This window comes from Notechis scutatus, chromosome 1 (genome assembly GCF_049901735.1).
Source record: "Notechis scutatus isolate UNSWTSFEM ecotype Mainland chromosome 1, rNotScu1.2, whole genome shotgun sequence".
NCBI classification, from domain to species: Eukaryota; Metazoa; Chordata; class Lepidosauria; order Squamata; family Elapidae; genus Notechis; species Notechis scutatus.
The window spans coordinates 18717738-18743799 of record NC_142009.1 but is presented as its reverse complement, the minus strand read 5'-3'; the positions used below and the strand labels follow the sequence as shown (position 1 = coordinate 18743799).

The 26062-nt window shown below is 38.6% G+C and overlaps 1 protein-coding gene across 6 annotated transcripts in view; it reads left to right on the top strand.

Moving 5' to 3' along the window:
- SH2B2 (SH2B adaptor protein 2) overlaps positions 1-16076 on the top strand; it is a 78787-nt gene extending 62711 nt beyond the window's left edge. For 3 of the 6 annotated variants that reach the window (XM_026672400.2, XM_087957604.1, XM_087957611.1), the window contains 5 exons: positions 3368-3540; positions 3946-4125; positions 9402-9595; positions 12359-12530; positions 15556-16076. In XM_026672400.2, coding sequence (XP_026528185.1) covers positions 3368-3540; positions 3946-4125; positions 9402-9595; positions 12359-12530; positions 15556-15872 — 1036 coding nt within the window. In that variant the 3' untranslated portion in view covers positions 15873-16076. The remainder of the gene's footprint in view (positions 1-3367; positions 3541-3945; positions 4126-9401; positions 9596-12358; positions 12531-15555) is intronic. The other 3 variants (XM_087957628.1, XM_087957616.1, XM_026672401.2) reach the window with 3 other exon arrangements.
- The last annotated feature ends 9986 nt before the right edge of the window (positions 16077-26062 follow it).

Genomic DNA, 26062 nt, shown 5'->3' with positions numbered 1-26062 from the left:
TATCTTCTTAGGACTCCTATTATCTCCCATTCTGCTTTTTTACCATTCCCATGTTATTTTTGTCGTTTTCTCTGAGCAGGTGGATGGCTCTTAAAACAAAGCTTTAGGCTATGGCTAACTAGAATCTTTATTTTGTCAGACTTGGCTTGGCTGTTTGCTAGCTGCTCATTTAACTTTTTAAAAAATTAAATAGACCCATTATTTTTTTTAAATGGAACCCAAAGATACAAGCATTACTGCAGCAAAATATGTATTTTGCAAGTACAATAGTACTTATTGTTTTCTACATCTGTGTAAAAGTTGGGATGACTGACTGGCTTTTGGTAAGCCCCTGACTTTCTTTTGTGAATTCTACAGTTCTGGACTAGTTAAGTCTACTAAGCTACTGTATCTACACCACTGCTAGGAGGCAGCAGAGAATTACAGGAAACACTCTTCTCAGCCATCAAGCCATTGTCCACATTTGCAGCCTACATCTGGGAGCCCTATACAGAAGTTTTCCCATTCACTTCACAGCATTTAACAAAAAATAAAAGACAAGCTGTAGGCAGTTATACTGTAGTTTCAATCAATAGTGATTATCTGATGCAATGACATAAAACCTGCGCTGATTGGCTGAAAGGCAAATACACAGTGTTTTCATATGGAGAGCCAGCAGGTAGCTCTTTCTGCTCTTATCAAGCCTCTGAAGAAGCTGATCTCTAAATACTAGTTGATTTAGTGTATTCTACAGGTGAAACTTGAAAAATTAGAATATCGTGCAAAAGTTCATTTATTTCAGTAATGCAACTTAAAAGGTGAAACTAATATATGAGATAACCTCATTACATGCAAAGCAAGATAGTTCAAGCCGTGATGTGTCATAATTGAGATGATTATGGCTTATAGCTCATGAAAACCCCAAATCCACAATCTCAGAAAATTAGAATATTGTGAAAAGGTTCAATATTCTAGGCTCAAAGTGTCCCACTCTAATCAGCTAATTAAGCCATAACACCTGCAAAGGGTTCCTGAGCCTTTAAATGGTCTCTCAGTCTGGTTCAGTAGGAAGCACAATCATGGGAAATACTGCTGACCTGACAGTTGTGCAGAAAACCATCATTGACACCTTCCATAAGGAGGGAAAGCTTCAAAAGGTAATTGCAAATGAAGTTGGATGTTCCCAAAGTGCTGTATCAAAGCACATTAATCGAAAGTTATGTGGAAGGGAAAAGTGTGGAAGAAAAAGGTGCACAAGCAGCAGGGATGACCACAGCCTGGAGAGGATTGTCAGGAAAAGGCCATTCAAAAGTGTTGAGGACCTTCACAAGGAGTGGACTGAGGCTGGAGTCAGTTCATCAAGAGCCACCACACACAGACAGATCCTGGACATGGGCTTCAAATGTCATATTCCTCTTGTCAAGCTGCTCCTGAACAACAAACAACGTCAGAAGCGTCTTACCTGGGCTAAAGAAAAACAGAACTGGTCTGTTGCTCAGTGGTCCAAAGTCCTCTTTTCTGATGAGAGCAACTTTTGCATCTCATTTGGAAACCAAGGACCCAGAGTTTGGAGGAAGAATGGAGAGGCACACACTGCAAGATGCTTGAAGTCCAGCGTGAAGTTTCCACAGTCTGTGTTGATTTGGGGAGCCATGTCGTCTGCTGGTGTTGGTCCACTGCTTCATTAAGTCCAGGGTCAACGCAGCCATCTACCAGGACATTTTGGAGCACTTCATGCTTCCTTCCGCAGACTAGCTTTATGGGGATGCTATGCTGACTTCATTTTCCAGCAGGACTTGGCACCTGCCCACTGCCAAAAGCACCAAAACCTGGTTCAATGACTGTGGGATTACTGTGCTTGATTGGCCAGCAAACTCGCCTGACCTGAACCCCATAGAGAATCTATGGGGCATTGCCAAGAGACAGATGAGAGACATGAGACCGAACAATGCAGAAGAGCTGAAGGCCGCTATTGAAGCATCCTGGTCTTCCATAATACCTCAGCAGTGCCACAGGCTGATAGCTTCCATGCCACGCCGCATTGAGGCAATAATTGCTGCAAAAGGGGCCCAAACCAAGTACTGAATACATATGCATGCTTATACTTTTCAGAGGACCAATATTGTTCTATGTACAATCCTTGTTTTATTGATTGCATGTAATCTAATTTTCTGAGATTGTGGATTTGGGGTTTTCATGAGCTGTAAGCCATAATCATCACAATTATGACAAATCAAGGCTTGAACTATCTTGCTTTGCCTGTAATGAGTCTATCTCATATATTAGTTTCACCTTTTAAGTTGCATTACTGAAATAAATAAACTTTTGCACGGTATTCTAATTTTTCAAGTTTCACCTGTATACTGAAAAAGGAAACACTGCTAGTATATTTTTACTTCTGTCTGTGCCCATTGGGAGTTTTCTTTGTCATAGTGTTATGCTATCTTTTAAAATGTACCTGTATACCAAGGATCTTCAAACTTGGCAAATTAAAGACTTGTGTACTTCAACTCCCAGAATTCCTGAGCTAACATGACTGGTGGAGGAATTCTGGGAGTTGAAGTCGACAAGTCTTAAAGTTGTCAAGTAGTGTTTACTATATAGTATTCATTAGTCTCAGAGTGAGTGGGGTATTGTGGCATTGGTTTTCAGTAATTATGGTCAGAGGAGGCTGTTAAAGAGTTTAAATTCACTAAAATTCAGGGGCCAAAAATGGTCCATCTATTACCTAAAAGCTAGTTTTTTTTCCCTTGAGCCATGTGTTTGACTATTCTGAAAGACAGAATGATAAACTTTTATTCTAATTTGACAGGACTGTTATGAGCCAGCATAGTAAGGATTAGAAGCGCAGTGCCCTGGGTTACCAACTGTTAGGGACAAGCCATAGGGGAAAGCCTCCTTATGACTACCTATATGACCTATTTCTCCCAAAGGGGATAAGAGTGCTTTGATATTGTCAGATCTCCATTTTAGCTTTTCATGAGGGTCAGCAAGGAAAGGATATAAGTGGCAAACACCTTTTTAACTGCTCTTCTGCCCCCGTTTCTATGTGCTCTGGTCTCCCCACAGCCTGGATAAGCAGTCATTCTTCCTGCCATTATAACCATCGCCATATATAAGAACCAAGATAATATTCCTCCAGGTTTGGGCAGGGTTAGTCTCCCCTCTTACAGTCCTGATTTATGGGGTGAGGGTGAGTTAGTGCGTGCAAATGAGTAGACAATGGAGAGCTTTCCCACATGGCAGCTCTGAACAGACGTAGCAGTATTCACAAGGTTACCATTTCCGGACCCTTAGTAAGATTACAAAGTACATATTTGATGTGAATCCTCTCCAGTTGGTGAATGATAACTTTGCAACCCCTCCTCTGCTCTACCCTTCCTTCCAGTGTTCAGCATACAGCTGCAGAAACTCACTGGTGCAACACCATCCACTGTCCAAACGCCCACTCTTCTCTTCTTTCCAGGGACAGTGGCGATGACATTGAACTCTCTTCCTGTACCCAAGGAGCTTGCCTGCCAAGCAGAGTGTCATCTTGTAGCTGTGAGTTCCTGGCTGATGGTAATAAGATTTTGTTTTGTTTTTTTTTAAAAAGGATTGTCTTAAAAATTAGTTTGGACTGGTGCTATTCTGCTTAAACACTGGTTTTGGTAAAAGTTTAATTTTCAGGCCCTCACATGTACCTGAACTTTGCCAATCTCCAACTGGAGGCATTAATTTTTACTGTAGCAGGATGCAAGTAATATCAAAAATCCTGGGGCATCCATAAACTTTTCTTTTGTCTTGTAATCCCTGGTTTCTCATGGTATCTCAAGGATCTGAAAGAGTATCTTGAAAAAAAAAATGTAATAATGATTTGAAGCAATTGGCAGCCTTGAATCTATATGTGCTCTGTCATTAGGAAAATGTGGTTTGGAAAAAGTAGCATGGATTTTTTTTTAAAAAGGAAATAAAAATATCTTTCAGATGTGACCCGGTGCCAGGATAGATGTGCTGGCTCAACTGCCTCAGATAGCATATCAAATGCTACCACAATTGTAACAGCACCACATGGCAGGATCTCTGCAGGGGAATATAGAGCACATGTGCCATTAGAGAACTTCCTGCAGACACTGGAGTCTCCAGCCAATAGCAGTCACACAGCAGGTATAGTAGTTCTGTTCCTCAGATGATGTGGAACTTACGTTTTTCACAGCTTAGAAAAGATCAGCTGTTCATTCTCCCATCCAAAAAGTATGTTTCTGCTTCTTTTTAGATATATTGATAACAGTGTGTACCTTACAAAGTATTGAATTATGCATGTCAGCAATTAACAATTTTGCTAAAGTTGTGTTTGTTATTAATGCCCATTATTTTTCTCACATTCTTTGCAGTTTCAATGTTGTTCCAATTATTTATAACAAATAGACTAGGAACAATTTGAAATCCTGAAGTGGCTGATAAGTGTGAGTAGGTTGTGATAATGAGCTAGATGGGCAAATAATCTAGCATGACAGATTCATAGGATTTGACAGGCTTACTTAAACATTCAAGGCTAACTTCTGCTCTGTACAGTAAAGAAATATAAAATGAAATAAAAACATATTGACAAGTTGGCTTTTGTAATGAATAAAGTTGGTAATGTAGAATATGATGGTTCTCAGGCTAGAGAGAAACATTGTCAACATAGACTGGATGCCTAGCAAGGCTGTCGAGAATAGGCAAGAAGTTAGGAGAAAAAAAGTCAAGAATGAAAGTTATGGAGTGCAGAATCTTATATAGCTTATATAATTAAATACCAGGAGAGCTGAGCCTAACAATTCTGTAGCATCCATATGATGATATCCTGTGAAGACAATTTCAGGCACTGTTGAACTTCTCATATTGCTAGAAAGTTTATTTGAATATTATTTTTGTCTTCAGTTATTTATTTTACCCCATTTTATGTCATTTTCAAATTTGGTAAGCACTCACTCCATCTTTTCATACTAGTCATTAATAAAAATGTTGAAGAGTACAAACTGCAGAAGTGAATGTTGTGGCACTCTATTTTGTATTTTCTTCCAGTTTTCGAACTGGTTATAAAAACATCTTATAGACATTCCATTCATTCCATGTTGAACTGAATATCATTGTCATGTGCCTCCCTGAAATAAAGGTTTTGTCCATAGCATTCCTGTAGAGGATATTAAGCAAGTATATTGGGCAAGTATAAGATACAGATAATAAGACTCATTTTTCATAAGTCCATGCAGTCTTCTGGTAAGCACCTCTTTATTTCTTTAGGTACTCAGAATGTAATCATTTATTACAGGAAGTCCTTGACTTAGGGCCACGATTGAACCCAAATTTCTGTTGCTAAGCAAGACATTTGTTAAGTGAGTTTTACCCCATTTTACAACCTTTCTTGCTACAGTTGATAACTGAATCACTGCAGTTGTTAGTAGCACGGTTGTTAAGTGAATCTGACCTCCCCATTGCCTTTGTTTGTCAGAAGATCACAAAAGGTGATCACATGACCTGGAACACTACAACCAGCATAAACATGAGTCAGTTGCCAGACATCTGAATTTTGATCACCATGGGGATGCTGCAATGGTCGGAAGTGTGAAAAATGGTCATAAGTCACTTTTTTCAATGATGTTGTAACTTTGAACGTCACTAAATAAACTGTTGTGAATTGAGGACTACTTGTATTTGGTCTAGTGCAGTGTTGGCTAACCTTTTTGTCGTCGTGTCCGAAAGTGCACACGCACATGCATGCCTGCACCCATAATGCAATGTGTGTGCAAGACCCCCACATGCACCACACGCACATGCGACCCCCCATGTGCGTCCCGCCCCCTGTGCATGCGCACACGTCTCCCGCGCGCACATCTCCCCCCGCACATGTGCGGCAGATACCCGACAATCAGCTGGCTGGGGGTGGGGGGGCACGCATGCGTAGTGGATCAGTTCTGAGCAAACGGCTTGCGGGCTGGCACTTCTGGCACGCATGCCAAAGGTTCGCCTACACAGGTCTAGTGCTTTCCTAGGGTTTTGAGGGCTCTGTGATTTCTTGGGTTCTTTTTTTCTTCTTCTCTTTTTAATAGCAGAAAATTTGCCTTTCTCCATTCATTTGGCATTTCACTCATTCTCCGTAATTTTTCAGAGAAAATGTGCAAAGGTCTGTCCGTCTCAGTTTTTGATCCTGCTTCTCACAATTTTTCATAACCGTATGTTGGAGAAGACTGAGCTCCAATAAAAGTTTAGTAGTTTTATCTTTTGAATCTTTTCACAGGTTTTTTTTTAGCTCTGGGAATTGGAATATTGTTTTCTTTTAAATTAATTGTGTTCTTCAATTGCTACATCAACAAATGTTACCCTCTCAGGTAAATCAGGATTAGATGATCTAATTCTACTTTATTGCAAGGCCACGTTATCAGAATCTTGCAAATCACTGCCACTTTTAACTGCTTGATCCATTAGGGCATGTCCTTCCTAAATTTCTTTCTCTGGTTGTTAAGCCATTGGGGGCTCTTACATCTCTTGTCTGATTGTTTCCTAGGCAGCATCTCTTCTCCTCATTTCCCCAAGGTCATCTACACATTCCATTGCAACAAATGATGTATGTTAAATCATTTAAACTTCCTATGCTATGAGTTTGGGCTCATCTTGTTTATTTCCCATACGGTAACAATGTGCAGACACTGAAAATGATTACAGTTATGAGTCAATACAATGTTTCTTGAGATGTTTCACTAAATGGGCTAATAGGGAATATTCTCACTTCATTTTGCAGTGCCAGAATCATTCTCCAAAGTCCTTACTTCAGAAGTTTTATCTTCAATCCCCACCAGAATCAGTTTAAATCCCTCTTTATCAAGTTTAATGTGCTTTGGCCAACACCATCTGCCCAGTCTTCATGAGATATAACCATCTCCTGCCAGTAGTTTTTTGTTCAGGAAAACCCAGAGTCAAATTACAGAAGATAATTGTCACTAGAATTGATAAAATTCAAAAATAATTCTATAACAGTTAATCTCTGATTCTGGCAGACAGTTCCTTCTATGAGCTGATTAAATCAGTCAGCCTATTTGTTCCATGTAGCTGTAAGTTACCAAGTACAAAGACCTTTCTGTGTCTTCTTGCAAGCTACAATTACACAGATACATCCTCTATTCCAGCAGTGTCAAACTCAGGTTGTCATGGCTGTGTCACGTGACGTATCGGGACTTTTCTCTCCTTCGCTAAACTGGGTGTGGGCGTGGCCAGTGCGTGATACAATTGGCCTGTGGGCCAGGAGTTTTGACAGCCTTGCTCTATTCAATAGCATCACTTTTTCTGTCATTGAAGACTTCAAACCTGTTTGTTTTCTGCAAAGGCCTCAAAGTTATTTTTTAATTCAGTGGTGCAGAATATTTTCTATGTATTTCCAGTTATTACTCCCATTTTGCTTCTTTGTTCTTTGTTTTTCTTTATAAAGGGATGTTTCCTCTGTCAATTCTTTTTGTAATAAATAATTTTTTTGTAAATAAACTTCTTATAAGCTGAAGTGTTGCCACTACCTGCTTCAGTCCCTGTGCTATTTATTTGTGCACAGGTGCAAGCTTACACTTGCTGCATATGTATAAAATATAGTTTTTAGACACACATTTCAGACATGAAGGTCATAATTGTGAAGTATGTCCATTCTCTTTATTTCTGTTTCTTGAAGTCTACAGATAGAAAGATGTAGGGAGATGACCAGACTGAGCCCAAGGGAGGAGTCAAATGTATCATCAGTTTCAAGTCCTTTAGCACCCACAAGAGATCTAAGTCCAGAATTGGACTTGAATTCCTTTGACTCTTTTATCTACCACCAATTTGCTTTGACCATTAGTAGTTCAGATTATTGTAGAGAGCATGAGCTTACAATAAACCTTTATATTCATTTTAAACCACCTGGACTTCCTGATTTCCCTGCACTTGACAAAAGGCTTTTATTTCTTCTTGCTCCAGTCTCAGATTAATTGAATATCTACTGACCACTTGGAAGAAATATGTTAGGAAAGTTCCTCTTAAGCTCTCCTGTCAAAATCCTGTTAGCTTTCTGTTTGCTCATTGTTTGAAAATGGGCTGCCTTGTATTCTTTTAGCAGCAGCCTCTGCTTGTGGAGCGACTTGCAGGCATTTACTCAGGTCATCCACAATGAGTTATCAACAGTTCTCTGGACATATCTTTGCCATTACCAATTATGCAAGAGATAATCTTTTCATTCCACACAGCGAAGCACACGTACCATAGGAAAGCAGTTCTTTGGTTTTTTCCCCCTTTTCTCCTGCTGAGTTCCACAACCAAGCTCCTACTGGCTCTCTCATTAGCTCTTCTAAATATAAAGCGCACTGATTTATATTCCAGAGTTATTATGTATAACCTCTAAATAATTTGATTTGGTATTCCAGTATTTGAGGGGCTGCCACAAGGAAGAGTGGGTTAAATTATTCTACAAAGCACCAGAGGACAGGACAAAAAACGGTTGGAAACTAACCAAAGAGAAACAATCTGGAATTAACTTCCTAACAGTGAGGACAATTAACCAGTGGAACAGCTTGTCTTCAGAAATCGTGGGCATTCCATCACTGGAGGTTTTGGGGGAAAAAACTAGACAACCACTTATCTGAAGTAATACAGGTTCTCGTGCTTGAGCAGGGGGCTGGACTAGAAACAGATAATAGATAATCAGAGTTGGAAGGGACCTTCTAGGTCATCTAGTCCAACTCCCCACCTAAGCAGGAGACCCTATACCATTTCTGACAAATGGCAGTCCAGTCTCTTCTTGAAAGTTTCAAGTGATGAAGCTCCCACAACTTCCAAGGGCAAGCTGTTCCATGGGTTGATTGTTCTCACTGTCAGAAAGCTTCTCCTTATTTCCAGGTTAAATCTCTCCTTGTTCAGTTTCCATCCATTATTCCTTGTCTGGCCTTCAGGTGCTTTGGAAAATAGCTTAACCCCTTTCTCTCTGTGGCAGCCCCTCAAATATTGGAGCACTGCTATCATGTCTCCCCTGGTCCTTCTCTTCACTAGACCAGTCATGCCCAGTTCCTGCAACCGTTCTTCGTTCTTCGTATGTTTTAGTCTCCTAATCATCCTGGTTGCTCTTCTCTGCACTTTTTCTAGAGTCTCAACATCTTTTTTATAATGTGGTGACCTCCAAGGTCCCTTCTAGCTCTATTCTATTCTAATTCTGATCCATGAATTGGAAAAGTATGCATTGTAATGTACATACAGACACTTTTGAATTGCTGAAAAGATAACATTAGCCATATCACTTTGCTGAAAGAGCATTTAGGTACAAACATATATTGATAAGTGGAAAAATCTACAATAATTTCTTTACTCAAACATCCATCCGTACAGCATTGCAATGAATGTAAGGCATTCAGGTTTTGAATTTTATTTTTCCTGTTTCCTTAATGTGATAGGAGATGAAAATGAGCTGGAAGCAGAAATCAACCTTTTGGAGTTTCCTTGGTTCCATGGGACACTATCACGGGTTAAAGCAGCCCAGCTAGTACTCTTTGGTGGAGTCAAAAGCCATGGATTATTTGTCATTCGGCAGAGCGAAACACGGCCTGGTGAATATGTGCTGACCTTTAATTTCCAGGGAAAAGCCAAGGCAAGTGATCTTTATTTATGAATGGATAACACTTATTTTCTTCTAGTATTTAAAGTGAAACCACAGGAAATATGGGGGCGTGTTTCCCTCAATTTTAATCCACCTTGACAATTAAGCCATCTGTTCAAAGGACTTTAGTGGAGTATGGCGGCAAGCCTGAATACAATTATAAAATAAGAAGTAAAAAAACTTAGAATCCATCAGCAACTTTGACCTGGGTGCAATGTTTCTTGATTGCCAATTGAAAAAAAATTGGCAAGATACTAAGCTCACATATCATGGTTTGTTGGATTTTAGCATAATATGTCTACAAGCTCAGCCAAAAATTTAATCTGGAGCCAGGTATGTGTAGTTTATTCATTTCTACAGGAAAGGGGAGATTATAGGAATGACAGAATTTGTCTTAAAATACAGTAGAGTTTGAACCTGTGCTGTGGCAACAACTCTTTGCGATTATATATTTGTGCGTGCACAGAACAGATACAGTGCTGGCAATTTTTATATCCATATGCCAGAAATATGAGATAAATAGATCAACACAGACAGAACTTTCTCTTGTTCAATTTCTATTGCTGCCATCTGGAATTTTTAAAAATATTTTAAAATAGCAGCCCTTTATACATTTGATGTCTGTTCTTTGACTGATGCTGTAAACAGATTCATTCTTCTAATCCAGCACATTGGATCTATATCTGCCAATCTTATGCTTCCTGTGACACCTTTTATTTCTCCCAGCTAAAATTGGGAACAAGCTGTTGCCATGTTACAAAGATTTACTTTTAGCTTATAATTATGATTGTCCCCTCTGTAACTACCCGAGTCACAATTCTGAGTGCACGGCCTGGAGAGATGCAACAGATAGCCACATTATTCTGTTCACATCCCTGGAATGGAAGGTGCTGACACAACTGAGCACAATAGAAAGAAGCAAGTACAATTATGTTTACCTGCTGCTAATTGGAAGAAAGTAAACAGTATTACTTCTTATCTGCAGTTGGTGATGTTCCTATGCATACAATAGTGCCTCCAGATCCTCCTCTAATGCCACCAAAGTCAAATTCACAAGTATAGAATGAAGGATGTCTGCCTTGGCAATACTTGTAAAAAAGATATCAGACTAGTAGCTAATGATAAACTGAATACAAGTCAGTAATATGATATGATTACTAAAAAGGCAAAGGCAAGTTAGATTGCACCAACAGAAATATTGTTTCCTAATCATGGGAATTAATAATTCCACTTTATGCTCCATTAGCCATACGCAACCTTCAGCGTTATGCTCATTTGTGGGTGTAGCATTAATAATAATTCAGACAGATGATCAGAGGACTGGAAACTAAATTGCACGGTGAGAGATTGAGCCTACTTGGTTTGTTGCTAGCTTTGAGAAAATAGGTTTGAAAGCAATATGATAGCATGAATAGTCCATGACCTCTTCTCTAGCATCCCAAGTGCAAAACATGGAATTTGAGCATTAAAGTACAGGCAGGCAGATTCCTATTTAACATTTAATTTTTTTTAACAATAAGAATGTTGTGATGACCCGGGGCATGGCACAAAGAGAACACAGTCAAATAAGCAAGAAATTAGCTGCAGCTAATGAAGGGAATCAGGGCCCTTTCCTCCCCTGTAAGCCATGCAACTCACATTGCTCCCTTCTCTGTTCCTCCCTGTGTGCCCTAGGATGAAGAGGGGGGTGGGCCTGGGTCTTCTTCCAAATTCCCTCTCCCTTGCTCTACCTCTCCCCTGCTCTGCCCAGCCGGCCTTTGCCCTTCCCCAGTTTCTTCTACAGCCAATGGAGCCACACTCCCACTCCCTGTCAGCTCCTCGGCCTCCCCCTCAGAATCAGATTCCGACAGGAGCATGACAGATGTAACACATTCTTGTATGTAACCCTTGATGTTACATTGAACATTAGGATGTTACATTGAGCTTGAATGTAGTAACAATCCCGTAAACCTCCAAACTTTACTTGATCAGCTGTGTCCCATACATTAAAATTAATGGGGCCTCTGTTAGTGTGAAACACCAGAGGATGAACTTCAATTCCCAGAGTAGCTTCCTATTTTTTTTCCAAATTCACCAGTCAAGTGGTGTTTCACAACTGTTGTTTTACCGGTACCACCATCACCAAACAAAACAAGCTTAAACTGCACTTGGGGTTCTCCTTGCGGGGCAGCCATGCTGCGTTTCCAAAGAAATGCAAGAAAGGAAAGAGAGCCGTGTTTGGGCACCCGTCTCCCTCCCTGCCCATGCAGGGCATATGAGTAAATTACCTAATAAGACTTGGGAGCAAGGATCCCTATACATTCAAGCAGAGGCTGAATAGCCATCTGTCTGAAGTGTTTTACTCCTGTACTGAGTAGGAGTTGGATTTGATTGCCTAAATCAGGGATCCCCAAACCCTGGGCCACCACCCACTACTGGCCTTTTGAGCCATTGGAAGTGGCATGTGTGTATGCACACACACACACATTTGCACAAGCAGCAAGCAAGCCTGTGCACACCCATCACCTCTCTCCTCCCCCACCGGTCCATAAAGCTGGAAAGGTTGGGGAACTCTGGCCTAAATAGGTAGTCCAACTTTATAATTATTGTAGGAATAGGATTATAAAGGAAATGGTAAAGCAAAAAAACAGATAAAACTGCTGCAAAGGTTATTTGGGGCATCCATTTCTGGTATTTCGTGTGTTCAAATAATTCTCAAATGCTTAGAACAGGGACTATGGTAACTAGTCAATAAAATATGATTTATCTTTTCAGCATCTGCGTTTGTCCTTAAATGAAAATGGTCAGTGCCACGTCCAACATCTTTGGTTCCAGAGTATTTTTGATATGCTGCGGCATTTTCATATGCATCCCATCCCACTGGAGTCAGGTGGTTCTGCTGACATAACCCTCCGCAACTATGTAATGGCCCAGAGTCCATTGCCAGGTGAGTTAAGTTCTCATATTTGCAGTTTTATCTTGTAACAGGACAAAACAAAGAATAAAACCATGCAGTACTTCTCAAATACTTGAGGCTTATTCATATTCTTCTACAAAAAAATAAAAATAAAACCTTGTTCAGTGGATAGAAATGGAAGTTTTACTGAATGAAGAAATATTCCAAAGGGGTTACCCATTATTTGAAATTATATCACAGCATGCATGCATACACACACCTATTAATATTCATCTTACTAGTCACTTCCAGGGTAAAAAGCATTATGCAGAATTCATGGGGAAAAAGAAAAGCATTTTCAAAAAAGTTAATGCAGAACATAAGAGACAAAGAAATTAAACATATACCATTCACTCTTTATTTTAGTCCTTGCAAACCATTGCTGCATCTTCCATGCCCATTCAAGTAGTCCTCAACGTATTAGCATAGTTGGAATCAGAATCTTGGTTGCTAAATAATGCAGTTGTTAAGTAATTAAAAACCCAGACCTGCTTTTATGACCATTTTTACCATAATTATTAAGTGAATCACATGATTGTTAAGCAAATCAGACTTCCTCAATTGACACGTTGGAAAAGCAGCTGGGAATGTCACAAATCAGAGTCACATGACAGCAGGAAGCTGCAAGTGATTGTAAATGTGAGCTGATTGCCAAACACCCTTATTGCAATTACATGCAACTTCACTTGTCATTTTTCCATTGAAAAGAAAATAATAATGGCCTTCTTTCAATTATCAGGGACAGATGCAGTTTTCACATGCATGTTAAACAAGTCATATAATTACTTCTTAAGCAGACTACATCCATATTTTAGCATTTTTCTACTTAAGATCAATACATGTTGTGATAACTCTTGGTTGGTTAACTGTAACATACTCTCAGTGGAATTGCCTTTGGAGATAATTTGGAAACTGCAACTGATACAGAATGGGGCTGTCTGACTCCTGGTGAAACTACTCTTCCATTGCAGAATATGCTTATTTGAAGGTCACTGCATTGGTTGCTAGTTGTTTTCTAGGCCTGGTTCAAACTGCTGATTACCACCTATAAATACAGTGTAGTACCAGAGTATATTGGGGCATGATGGCTTAGCAGTTAAAGACACTGAACTTCTCAGCTGGAAAGCTGACAGCCCAGGTTGGAGCACTGCGCAATGAAGTGAGCTCCATTCTTGCCCCAGCTTCTGCCCACCTAGCAATTCAAAAGCATGCAAACACAAGTAGATAAATAGGTTCCACTTTAGCGTATAGTCATGCTAGCCACATGACCACGGAAGTGCTTCAGACAATGCTGGCTCCCTTAGCTAAGAAATGGAGATGAGCACCACCCTCTAGAGTCAGACATGACAACTGGACAGGGGAAACCTTTATTTTTATATCAAGCACCACTTTGCCAGGATCAAATGTGCCCATCTAGTTCGAACATCCAAGGGCCAGCTGAGGCATATGAAGTACAGGCTGAATGGCTAGGCAGCAGGTATTCTTGGCAGCTTCTGCATTTGACATCCTGTGGCAGCATCCTTCTTTGAATTTTGCATGGCTGTTGCAGCTTTACTACTCCAATGTGCTTTCCCCTCAGTTCATTATGGGCACCTAAGCCTCATTTATTATGTGGTTGACTATATTCTTTATTGTGCTTTGTTGTTTTATTGTTGTCCAAAATTGTAAATGATTGGAATAATTATAAACATGGTAAAGTTTTCTCCTGCCCAATTATGTCTGAATCTAGGGTGCAATGCTTATCTCCATTTCCTAGGCAAGAAAGCCAGCGTTGTCCAAAGACACTTCTATGGTCATGCGGCTAACATGACTATATGCTAAGGCAGTGATCCCCAACCTTTTTATGCCATGCCCGGCACCGGCATCAGCTGGGCGCCACGGCCCGGTATCGGCATCAACTGGCGCCGCCATCTTTTTGACGAAAAAGTGCTTCCGGTGACCTCACCGGAAGCACTTTTTCATCAAAAAGATGGCGGCATAGCGCTTCCGGTGAGCTTTTGGGTAGAAATGGCTTTCTACCCGGAAAAGCTCACTGGGCTGGCGCCGCCATCTTTTTGATGAAAAAGTGCTTCCGGTGAGCTTTCTACCCGAAAAGCTCACCGGAAGCACTTTTTATCAAAAAGATGGCGGCGCCAGCAACCAGCGGCCCGGTAAGACTTGTTCCGCGGACCGGCGGTTGGGGACCCCTGTGCTAAGGCACACGGAACACTGTTACCTTCCCACTGAAGTGGTACCTATTTATCTACTTATATTTGCCAGATTTCTATCTGCTAGGTTGGCAGGAGTGGGGCAGGAACAGGAGTTCACCCTGCTCACCTTCCAGTTGACAGCCCAGCATCTTAATGCTAGGCCAACATATGCTCCTTATAAATATGGTATAAATTAATTCCATCCACTTTTAATAGGTCCTTTCTTCCCTCATTTTTCCAACTTTAGCCAATTTAAAAACTTAATTTTTGTTTTACTAAAAATAGTAGCAAAAGGAGTTGATAAGCCTTGAGAGATTTGCATACTACAATATATCAAACTGTTGAAACTCAAAACATAAAAGCAATTTATCCCAATTTTAATTATCTTGCCTAATTAATATTGCTTTGTACCTCATTAGCATCTAATCCTTCTTTTGTTTTTTATTGGCATCTGATTCAAATGCATTATTTCATTTATAGCTTTTAATATTACAATGAAATCCCACTGTGGATGGAAAGAAACAATAGCAACCATTGTTAATATAGTATTCTTTATTTACTTGAAGCTTTGCTGGGGGTAAACCAGCAAGTAATTGTGTTCTTGCATAAAGAACGTTCGTGCATAAATACATAAGTAAATAAGTAAATTCAAGGCGACATTAGAAAAGAAACCATAGTATTAAAACTAATAGAAACAAATGAAACAATTCATATGAGAATATAACAGATTGTAAATGTTGGGAAAGTATGTAGTAGTTGGAATATTCATAGAACAGAAAAGCTTCTGTAGATTCAATAGCCAAATTTTTCTTTCTTCTTCCATTCAGAGCTCACTCAATCTCCAGCAGTAGCTTCCCAGCAGCCTGCTTGCAGAAATGACCTCCAGTCTCAACATTACTTTTCCAGCTTTGTTCCAGTCACTTTCCAGCCAGCATCTCCATCAGAGGGCACTACCTCTTCCTCTTCTTCTTCAGCCAGCCATTCACTTTACCATAGGATGGAAGGGACTCTGAATGCCCGAAGCCGAAGTAACAGCACAGAGCGGTTGTTTGATTCGGCTGCTGTTGGCACAGAAGATTACCATGAGAGTGAAGGTTCACGCAACAGAACCAGAGCAGTTGAAAACCAATACTCTTTCTACTGACTTTGCTGATTGAGTGGTTTTCAGTACACCCCTCTCATTTGGATCAGTAGTTCTGGAGAATTGAAAAGCTTGTTGAGGTCTTCATCTCCTTGTTGGCTACTTCTATATTGCATTTATTATTGCTTTTCTCCAGGCCTGTGAATATGTGTACAATACCTTCTTGCATTCTTTCATAATAAAAAGTAAAGATAGTCCAGAGTGAAACACAATCTTTCTCTTTTACTTCAACTTTTTGGGTCCAGGAGCACAATCCAGAATTATGGAGAAAAATCTGCATCTGCATGGGGTCAGGGTTATTTCACTTGTTTCTATTTTGGCTGCCTGAATTTGGATGAAATCAGAAAATTAGAACCAGGAATGGTGATTTAAAAAGTGAACTGAAGCTGGGCAATTGTAGCTAATCGTTGCTAAGACTTCATAATGCCCCATAATCAGCAATGTCAAGGTGTGTACTCTGAAGCCAATGCTGAAATGACTAGCAAGAGTGATTTTCTTGTATAAATCCTGTAAATTGTTTGCTCTGTTCATATTTTTTAACTGCACACTCATCCCATATTTTACATTTTTCCAAACAAAATGATAAGTGTCGGGAGTGCAGTTATGCAGATTACATACATAAGAAGCTGCCTAATCTGCTGTAAGAACAGAGGTCCATCTAGGTCAAGTGCATATGAAAAGTAATACCTCTCTAAAAGTCAGCACCACTTATTACCTTTCAGTATTGATGGACTAGAGTTAATATCTGATTCCACTTCAGATAGTTTACTTTCTTATTTTGCATTACTGTACTTCACAAGATATGTTACAATTCTTTTTCCACCAAACTAATTCCAATTGATATTGATTGGTAGAAAGAGGATCTGAAGGCTTCTGGTTCTACAATTGGTGCAGGTGTTATTTCTGGACAGATAACAATCTATTAGAGGATCACACAACAAAGACACACTTTGCTTAAAGTTCTTTATAAGTTACTGTTTGTGATAATAATCTGGCATTTGCATTAAATATGATTTACAAGAATTGACCTTTATTATAATCATATTGAAAATGGGTAGCTTCTCTTTTGTGGCATGTAACTTCCTTTTAATAACTTCTCTCCAATATCTTGTGAAAGAATTTAGTTGCATCTTAATTTGAGTAACTTTCATTATTGTATTTCCACGTAATTTGAAGAAAAATGCAAAATTAGGTAAGTGCATAATATTGCCTTTTAATTTTAATTTGGCATTATTCCTTCCTCAATGAAATGGCAATTGTTTCAATTAAAAAAGAATCCCTAAACTTCTTTTGAACTGGAAAAAAAATGAGTTTCCATGAAAAAAATTGAAATATACTCTTCAAACTAAGTAATGGCATGGAGCTCTGAAATTCTGTGAACCAAGAGCCATAGGAAAAAATAAATTTGATATTTTAGTTATCTTGGAAGCTTCTGATGTATTCCATCACTTAATCTAACAAAATGAAATTTGCTTGTAACAAAGAGATGGAAAAATGTAGATATTTTCCAATAAAATCTATAGTTGGCTAGTTTACAGAATTTTCCTGATTGATTTACATGAAAATGATTACAGAATTTTATATTAAGATAATACTTCAATGTCAAAGTCACTAAAGTATTAGAAAAGAAAGTCGAAAGGCAAAATGTAACATGAAATAATTATTTTATAAAATGCATATAGACCAGAAAAATGTGCATCCACTTAAGTTGCAATGTATAAACCGTGCAACCATTTGAATTGTGAAGGAATACAAATTGGTGATGAGGAAATCACTATGCTGCCCTGAGACTTGTGCTTAACAGTGAAATTCTATTCAAATCATAGTACTGTATTACATTCAGAACACAATTAGTACAATGTTGTATTTTGACTGAGCACTATATTCAACAGGGTATATTTTTTTGGATTGCAGACTAAGCCACTGTTAGTAGTTCACAAATTAAAAGTTTCAAGAGAGACTGCCTAAGGCTGCTAGACCTAATTTCAAAGCTAGTAACTTTATGCCCTGAATGTTCAAAGTTGTCACTGGCAAACAGCTAGACAGAGAAGTTAGATATGCTCAGATACAAAATGTACGTTGCGAGTTTTTCATATCAATCTTATATTGTACACTCCCCATGAGCTTCAGTTGTAAGCAAGTTCCTGAAAATGGAGTTAAGTATTTGGAAAACAGATTTCTTGTTAGAGCTAGCATTAAATCAGTGAGGGATGTTGGGAATTTTAATTCAATAACATCTGGAAGGCTATAGGTTCTGCAACTTTTGCCTAAAATAAACCAAATTTATTTTATTTTTGACACTACTGTATTTCTTAGCCTTTGCCTTCATAGGAAAATTTGGAAAAACGATTTGCTAAGAGCAGTTAGAATGCATAGATGGCTAAGTGTATGTCTGTTTTAAGAACACTGATAAAAATGATGCTTCTTGAGCAGTATCACAATATTGAAAAAATACTGTCATGATTTTAAGAGCAAAATCCATTTCCCCCCTCTAAGTAAAACTATAAAAAAACTCATACATGAAGCATGATATATAACCCAAGGGAACTTTAAATGCAGAATTAATTTTCAGATTCTTTTTTAAATAAATATGTACTAAGGAATCAATGGTTACTTTCATAGTTACCATGATTTCATAATTCATGTCATTTGTGTAATTATGACACATGATGTTATTGAGGCTTGTACCAGTCACTTATGTTCTCCGTAATGAAGAATCATTTGGTGGTACTAACCAGGTAATAAAAAAGTTACGGATTTTATTTTTTTCTGTGCCAATTGAAACAATGGGGGAAAAGTCCTCCAAAAGCTGCAAACGGAATGTTAATTTGTAAATACAATTTTTTTAAAACTGTGAAAAAGTTTTAATGTGCAGTAGAATAAATTTTATTTACAAACTTGTAAAGGATCTGGAAAAATATTGGTTCAGCTTTTTTCCTTTTGGGTTGGGAGTTGGAAATAAAGACTTTAATCACATGCATTAAAGATACAATTAAAAATACAAATGGACATTAAAGGGGACACAATAATTTTGGGAACTAATTCAATAATAGTTGGTAGGAACAAGAGAGGCAATAGCAAGGATGCTTTCAAGATCTGAAGAATATGTTGAAAAATAGTTACTTGAAAAGTTGTGTTTTAAAGTTTTACTATTTTGAAAACTTATTTTTTAAATTAAAATATTTTAAAGGTCTAATAAGGTTTATTAAATTCTTTTGAATTGTGTAGTCAAGCGTTTTAACACTCATTCTCACACGGCCTGTCTAACGGCAATGATGAAAAGTGTGGTCCATAGTTCAGGCATAAGATAGATCAGTCAGACCCAAAGCCCTATGAAGAACTATGTCAAGACTATTTGCTGCTTGGAACAGACCAAGATAATATCTGTGACTCATTAAACCATAAAACTAGTCTAATACAGCATAGTTTGAAAATTAGTCCTATATACCGTATTTGCCGCGTATAAGACGACTTTTTTGCCCTGAAAAAGATGCCCCAATTGGGGTCGCCTTATATGCCGGGTCGCCTTATACGCCGGCAAATAGTAATTGGGAAGCACTGCGGCTGCCCGCGGCTGAGGCACTTTTATGCGCACCGTGGAAACGAATCCGTGAAGCCGAAGGAGCAGCCAGCCTTCTCCCAGCTCCCAAGGAAATGAGGCTCGCACCGCCCGAGCTCCGCTGAGGTATCCGGCTGGGGCTGTCAGGAGTTGTTACCGCTGGCGCGGCTCCGCACGGCTCCGCGTGGCTCCAGTCCCGCGCGCCTCGGGAAGGGAAGGCAAAACCAGGAGCTGCTGCTGCCATTGCAAGCGCCGCCGCAGCTCTTCCTTTTTGCCTTTCCCTTCCCGAGGCAACGCTGACTGGAGCTCGCTGAGCCGCGCCAGCGGTAACAACTCCTGACAGCCCCAGCCGGATACCTCAGCGGAGCCCGGGCGGTGCGAGCCTCGTTCCTTGGGAGCTGGGAGAAGGTTGGCTGCTCCTTTCAGCTTCACGGGATTCGCTTCCACGGTAGACAAAAGTGCCTCAAAAAAAAAAAAAAAAAAAGTGGAAGGCGCAAGGAAGAGGGGCAAGTATATAACAAACTATATTTTGAGTGGAAATGTTTGGGGGTCGCCTTATACGCCGGGTCGCCTTATACGCCGGCATATACGGTAGTTAGTCTGAAAGAATGTATCGTGAATTGGGAATATTGAGTAAACCATTAGTTAACTTTGGGTAGGAAATTTGTGGGAACAAAATCATTACCTCAATCATTAGCATCTGATTCTTTAAACTGGATACAGGTAGTCCTCGACATCACAGCAATTTATCTAAGTGAGAAATTTGTTAAATGAGTTTGGCCCCATTTTCTTGCCACATGTTTTAAGTGAATCACTCTAGTTGTTAAATTAGTAACACAATCATTAAGTGAATCTGGCTTCCTCATTGATTTTGCTTGCCAGAAGGTGACAAAAGATGATCACATGACCCTGGGACACTGTAACTGTCATAAATATGAATCAGTTGTCAGGCATCCAAATGTAAATTATGGGGATGCTGCAACGGTCATAAGTGTGCAAAATGGTCATTAAGTCTTTTTTCAATGCCATAATAACTTCAAATGGTTACTAAATGAACTGTTGTATGAGGACATGGTCACTTGCAAATAATCAGATCTGTCCTTTGACTTTGCCATCATTTGCTCATAATTTTGCCTGGTGACTGCTTCCTGCCCCATTGAACTGGATGCTGAAATAAAGCATTAGTGGCATCTATGAATCACAGTATAGTTAATAATTTACATGATGCTTTAAGAAGTATGAACTAAGCTGATTGCCTATCTGTCTTCTCACTAGCAAGTGTTCAATTTATGGTAAATGTGGTACCTCTAACTAAAAGACAATGTGGCTCTGGGCTTTACCACCCCTCACCTGAAGTGGTTGCCTAATAGTCAGGCAAGTCTCTACAAAATTGAAGAAAATACATGAATTTTTTAAAATAGACAGATAATAATATTACTGAATTGATGTTTGTAGGCAACCACTCCACAGAGAAAGAAAATGTTAATGTTTTGCAAAAGCAAACTCTAGTTCCTTCAAAAAGATAAGTAGTATTAGAAAATTTCATCTCAAAATCTGTTAGATAACAAACACTGCCAAGCATTTCTTCGAGAATTTTTCATGTCTTGCTAACAATTTTGTGCTTTAGAACAGTGGGCACCAACCAGTGGTCCGCAAGAAAATTTTGGTGGCCCACAGAGAAACGTCACCCCCAAAACACAGCCCAAAGCAATCCAGGCTGTGCGGGAACACAAGGCTGTGTTCCCCCACATGGCCTGTGGGAACACAAGGGTTGTGTCACTTGCATTGCAAACAACATGAGGTAGTGAGGGGAGGGGGGAAAGGGTGGAGGGGGGACTCTTTCCCACACGCCTCACCTGGCCACCGAACTGCTTCTTTCCACTTCTGTTTTTGGCTGCACACAAGGAAAGCAACAATGGTCTTTCTTTCTCTCCCCCAAACTCTGCCAGAAATGAGTCTTTGGGACCCTGCAAGGCATCCTGCTCCAAGAGGCTGTGCCGGCTAAGACTCATTTCTGGCAGAATTTGGGGGAGAGAAAGAAAGACTTCTGCTGCTTCTGCCGCTTTCCTTGCATGAAGCCAAAAGTCCCCCTCTCCCCCCCCCCCGCCCAAGAACGGAGCTGGAGATCCTGCAATCCTGGTAACCAGCAATCCCAAATAAATAATGATTGATTGGTAGGAAAACAGGGTGGGGAATTTTTCTGCAGACTTTTTGGGGGATTTTCCCAGGGTCTCTGGTCCGTGGGATTTAAAAGTATGAGTTCGGTGGTCCCTGAGGTCCATTGGCGACTCCTGCTTTAGAAGATGGAAGTATAAGAACATCAGCTATCCTAGACTTAACATTAATTAGAAGAGAAAAATTGATTAAAGTAATAGGAATGGAAATACTAGAACACTGGGGAAAGATATTAAGTGATGTTAGAATTCATGATTTTAAGAGAAACCAAAGCTGAGTGCAGCTGAATATATATTCTAGGCTTCAAGAAAGCAGATTTTCAAAATATTTCATACCTTGGAGCATATGGTCGGAGAATCTAATAGGAAAAGGAGCTCAGAATTAGGCTGGAATTTCTAAAAAAAGGAAACACCAATAGAATAATCGTAAAGAGTTCCAATTAGAAGTGTTGGCACCTATATTATCTCTGTCTTCTCTGAAAAGTGTTGGAAAACATATAAACAGCAGATGATTAGAGGAAAATAAAAATGCCCTATGTTGAACTGCAGTCCATACAAATACCTAGAGAAGTTCAAAAATCAATTAGTTTGCAATCATTGAAACAAATGTGGTGCTAACTGGATTTAAAAATAAACTGAAAAACAAGTCTTGATAAACTACATATTTTTTATTAGGTAATTTTTGTAGTAGATTGTGAATACTCTTGACATCTTTAACAAAACGTTTAACAAAATGCTGTATTATAATAATGCAAATAGTGATCTAGTAAATGAGTATATACTGTATTTAGTTTAAAGATCATACTCAGAATTTTCATGAATACTATCTCATCAGACCATAACATGATACCAGGTAGGGTCTCCCAGAGCTCACCCATGGTCCTCCTGTATTGTTCAGTATTGCCTATTAATGAATTATATATGCAGATGGAGTAAATTGTAATCAAATTTGTAGATGAGGAAAATAGGGGAAACCAGTGATATGCAGTTATTTTCAGTTAAAACTCAGAAATCAAATGCACAAGTATAAATTGGGAACATTGATGAACAACATTATTTGTTAAAGACATCTGGAGTAATAGTTAATTCCAAATCAAATATGAATCAACAAATTGATGTGGTTACAGCAACAAAAAGAAACTTTAGATAAAGTTAGACAGAAAAATGGGTTAGAGGAATGCAAAAAAGAATGTCTTATTTTCTGGGTATATCCGTACTATTCTAGTTAATAGTGTAAATTGGGAAAGTATATTCCTAGAAACCTCTATTCACCATGAAATTGTACAGTGCTAAGAGCAAGGTTGATGAAGTAACCAGATATAACCAGAGATTATTTCACTGCATAAAGTTTTGCTTTCAGAATTTTTGAAAGGCACTCATGTAAGCCTCTGATTATTTATTTATGGAAAAGTAGAAATGTGCCTTTGAAATACAAATTCAGGTTCTTAGTAAGGTAGATTTTATAGGTATAGTGAAAAATAACTGAAAGAAGACCATAAGGCCTCTCTGTCAAATGGATTTCCACTATTAGTAAATTAAAGCCCTGGTTTTACTTGACTCTGAAATATCATTAATGCAGAAAGAATTAAATTAAATTAAATTAAGAATAAAAAACCAATATAGGTAGAAACATCTAAATTTATTATGTATTTAAATTAGATATTTATTATTTAAATATTCTAAATATAAAATATTTTAAAATTTACTCTTCACAAAAGCAAAAGTATTGTTAGTCTTCTGAAAAAAATGATACATAGGTGTAAAACATACACAATTCCCTAAACAGTATGAATATATTCTCTTATAAAAATGTACAATACTTATAAATCTAAGCTAGTCATTGCTTAATTCAGAATGGTAATTATAGTATTAGGAAGGTAAAAAACATTGTACAATTATCTGGGCACTATGGACACTTTCACAAGAACCCTTATTAAACTTTGTAATTTTGATCGAATTCTCTTGGAAGAGAGAATTTAATTTTGATCAATTTCTCTTGGAAATAATTAGAAATATTTAGAGTGGTATAACTTGTGCACATTCTACCCTCTACTCCACATGTTTTCATAAACAACAAAATAACTTATAAAACTGGAAAAAATAATTTCTCATTAACTAAATTAAGAGGGGAAAGTCTCTACGTTGTCAGTACTGAAACGGACATGGGACTTAAATTACTCTATTTAGCCTATCTTTTATTCTCTATTATTGGAGGAGATGACTATGGCAACAAAAAGTCATAAGGGGTCCGGTAGTTCCTTTTCTAATTTGCAAATTAAAAGCTTTCATGAGCTTGTTTTTAAATAAAAATTTGTTAATCAGAAAAGTTGCTGCCAGACTCCTGATTTTTCTCTCATTTATTGCAAAGGGGTCATTTGCATTAAGAAATAGATTGCCTTATGCTGTGGTTTTTCTCCAGATCTAAATGGTCACAAAATAAAGGGACTGTTTTTAGAACATATATTCAATTAAATTAAAATAATTAACTACTGAATATTGTAGCACTGCACTAGTGCCATCTCATGGAGAAAAATGGGATTGTAAATTATGTAAATATGGAGATTCTGTTATTCAGATCACGGTTGTCCCAAAGGTGCTTTTTCAAGAGGCAACTGGACTTTCTGGTTTTTCTCTTGTTGAAAGGTGTCAAAATGCCTCTCTTTCGAGGATTTGATTTCCCCGCTGGGAGAGCTCCGGTGCAAGGATAAGGACAACTGCTTGAAAGCTGGATCTTTTTATTTTTCAGGAAGGCGGGGAACAGCAAGAAGTTTGTGTTCCTGGGCTAGCTAGCTTCTTATGGTAAGTCCCTGGTTTTTTATTCCCTTTTCTCCCTTTGTAAGTTGATTTTGTGTGAATGTTTACATTTGTGCTTAATGTTTCAAATCCTGTTTGAGTTTGTCTTTATTCCCGCCGGAGGGCAAACTCCGCAGGGTGCGGAAGGCAAACTCCGCGGGGTGGCAGAATTGTATTATTGGTTTTCTCTAATCTCTTTTAGCTTTAAGATAGTTTTTCATATTTGTTCTGTGGCAATCTCCTGTCTGTCCCTTTTGTAATTTATATTTTGTGTCTTTTGTCTGTTTGTTTTGCTTATTTGGTATGTCCTGTGTTTGTAAGGGTTTTCTAAATTATCTTTTTGTTTCCTTTTCTTATTTGTCTAGTTTTCTTAATTACTTAGGCTTTTGTCTATAGGTATTCTTTAATACCTTTTTTATTTGATTCCTTTTCCTATGTTAGTTTGTTTTTATGGCTGACCTGATGTTCCCCTTGGGCTTTTCCTGTTTTTGTGACACTACTGTCTTCGTGAAGTTCCCTTTCCACACTCTGAAGACATTTCGCTTCTCATCCAAGAAGCTTCAGCTCTGTAAATTATGTACTTTCAGTCCCTAATGCTTGTAATAAGACATAATGCAGCTGTTGTCTGTCTCCTTTTATAGTACAATAGAATCAATCCTGTTTTGAGCAAGATGGCAGGCAGCAAGATAGCAGGCAACCTGGGCAACTTTAAGATTGGATGAACTTTAACTTCCAGAATTCCTCAGCTACATAAGCCATGCAAGTAAAACAAGATCTAATTTGGTGTATAATAAGGGCTACAAAGGATTGCAGTAGAATCTGTTGCTCTTTCTCCCTACTGTAAGTTTAGTTTACTTTACTGTCATTGCACCTTGTACAACGAAATCAAACACCATCTTTAGTGCACATCATGATCATGACCATGAAAATAAACGCAAACACACATCCTTCACCCTTCACACATTGAACCGGAAACCCCCGACACCACACCAACACTGCACTATACAGCAGAATTCAAAAGAGCTACTACCCTGGGATAGAAGCTGAAATCTAGCAAAAGTGTGGTTTTCAGAACTTCAGTTTATAGTTTGGCAAGAGGACCTTAAATAAAATAAAAAAGGATCAAGGACATCTTCCTTGGCTTCTACCTCAGTGTACATTTTACCAGGCAAAGACACACCAAGACCAGATGAAAATGTGTGTAGGTCCTAAGAATTTTTATTTGCATGATCTTTATGCCATCCCTTCAAGATGAGCCAGGCCAGGAAACAGACATCAGATATGCGCTTTACAGGGCATTTAGAACAGAATAGAATAAGAATAAGAATAGGATAGGAATAGAATAGAATAGAATAGAATAGAATAGAATAGAATAGAATTTTTTATTGGCCAAGTGTGATTGGACACACAAGGAATTTGTCTTGGTGCATATGCTCTCAGTGTACATAAAAGAAAAGATACATTCATCAAGAGTCAAGAATACACTTAATAATAGTCATAGGGTACAATAAGCAATTAAATCATACTAGGAAACAGTTAATAAAAATAGTTAGGATACAAGCAACAAGGTTACAGTCATATAGTCATAAGTGGGAGGAGATGGGTGAAAGGAACGATTGAGAAGATTAATAGTAACAGAACATAATAATAGAATCTGAAAGTCTTGA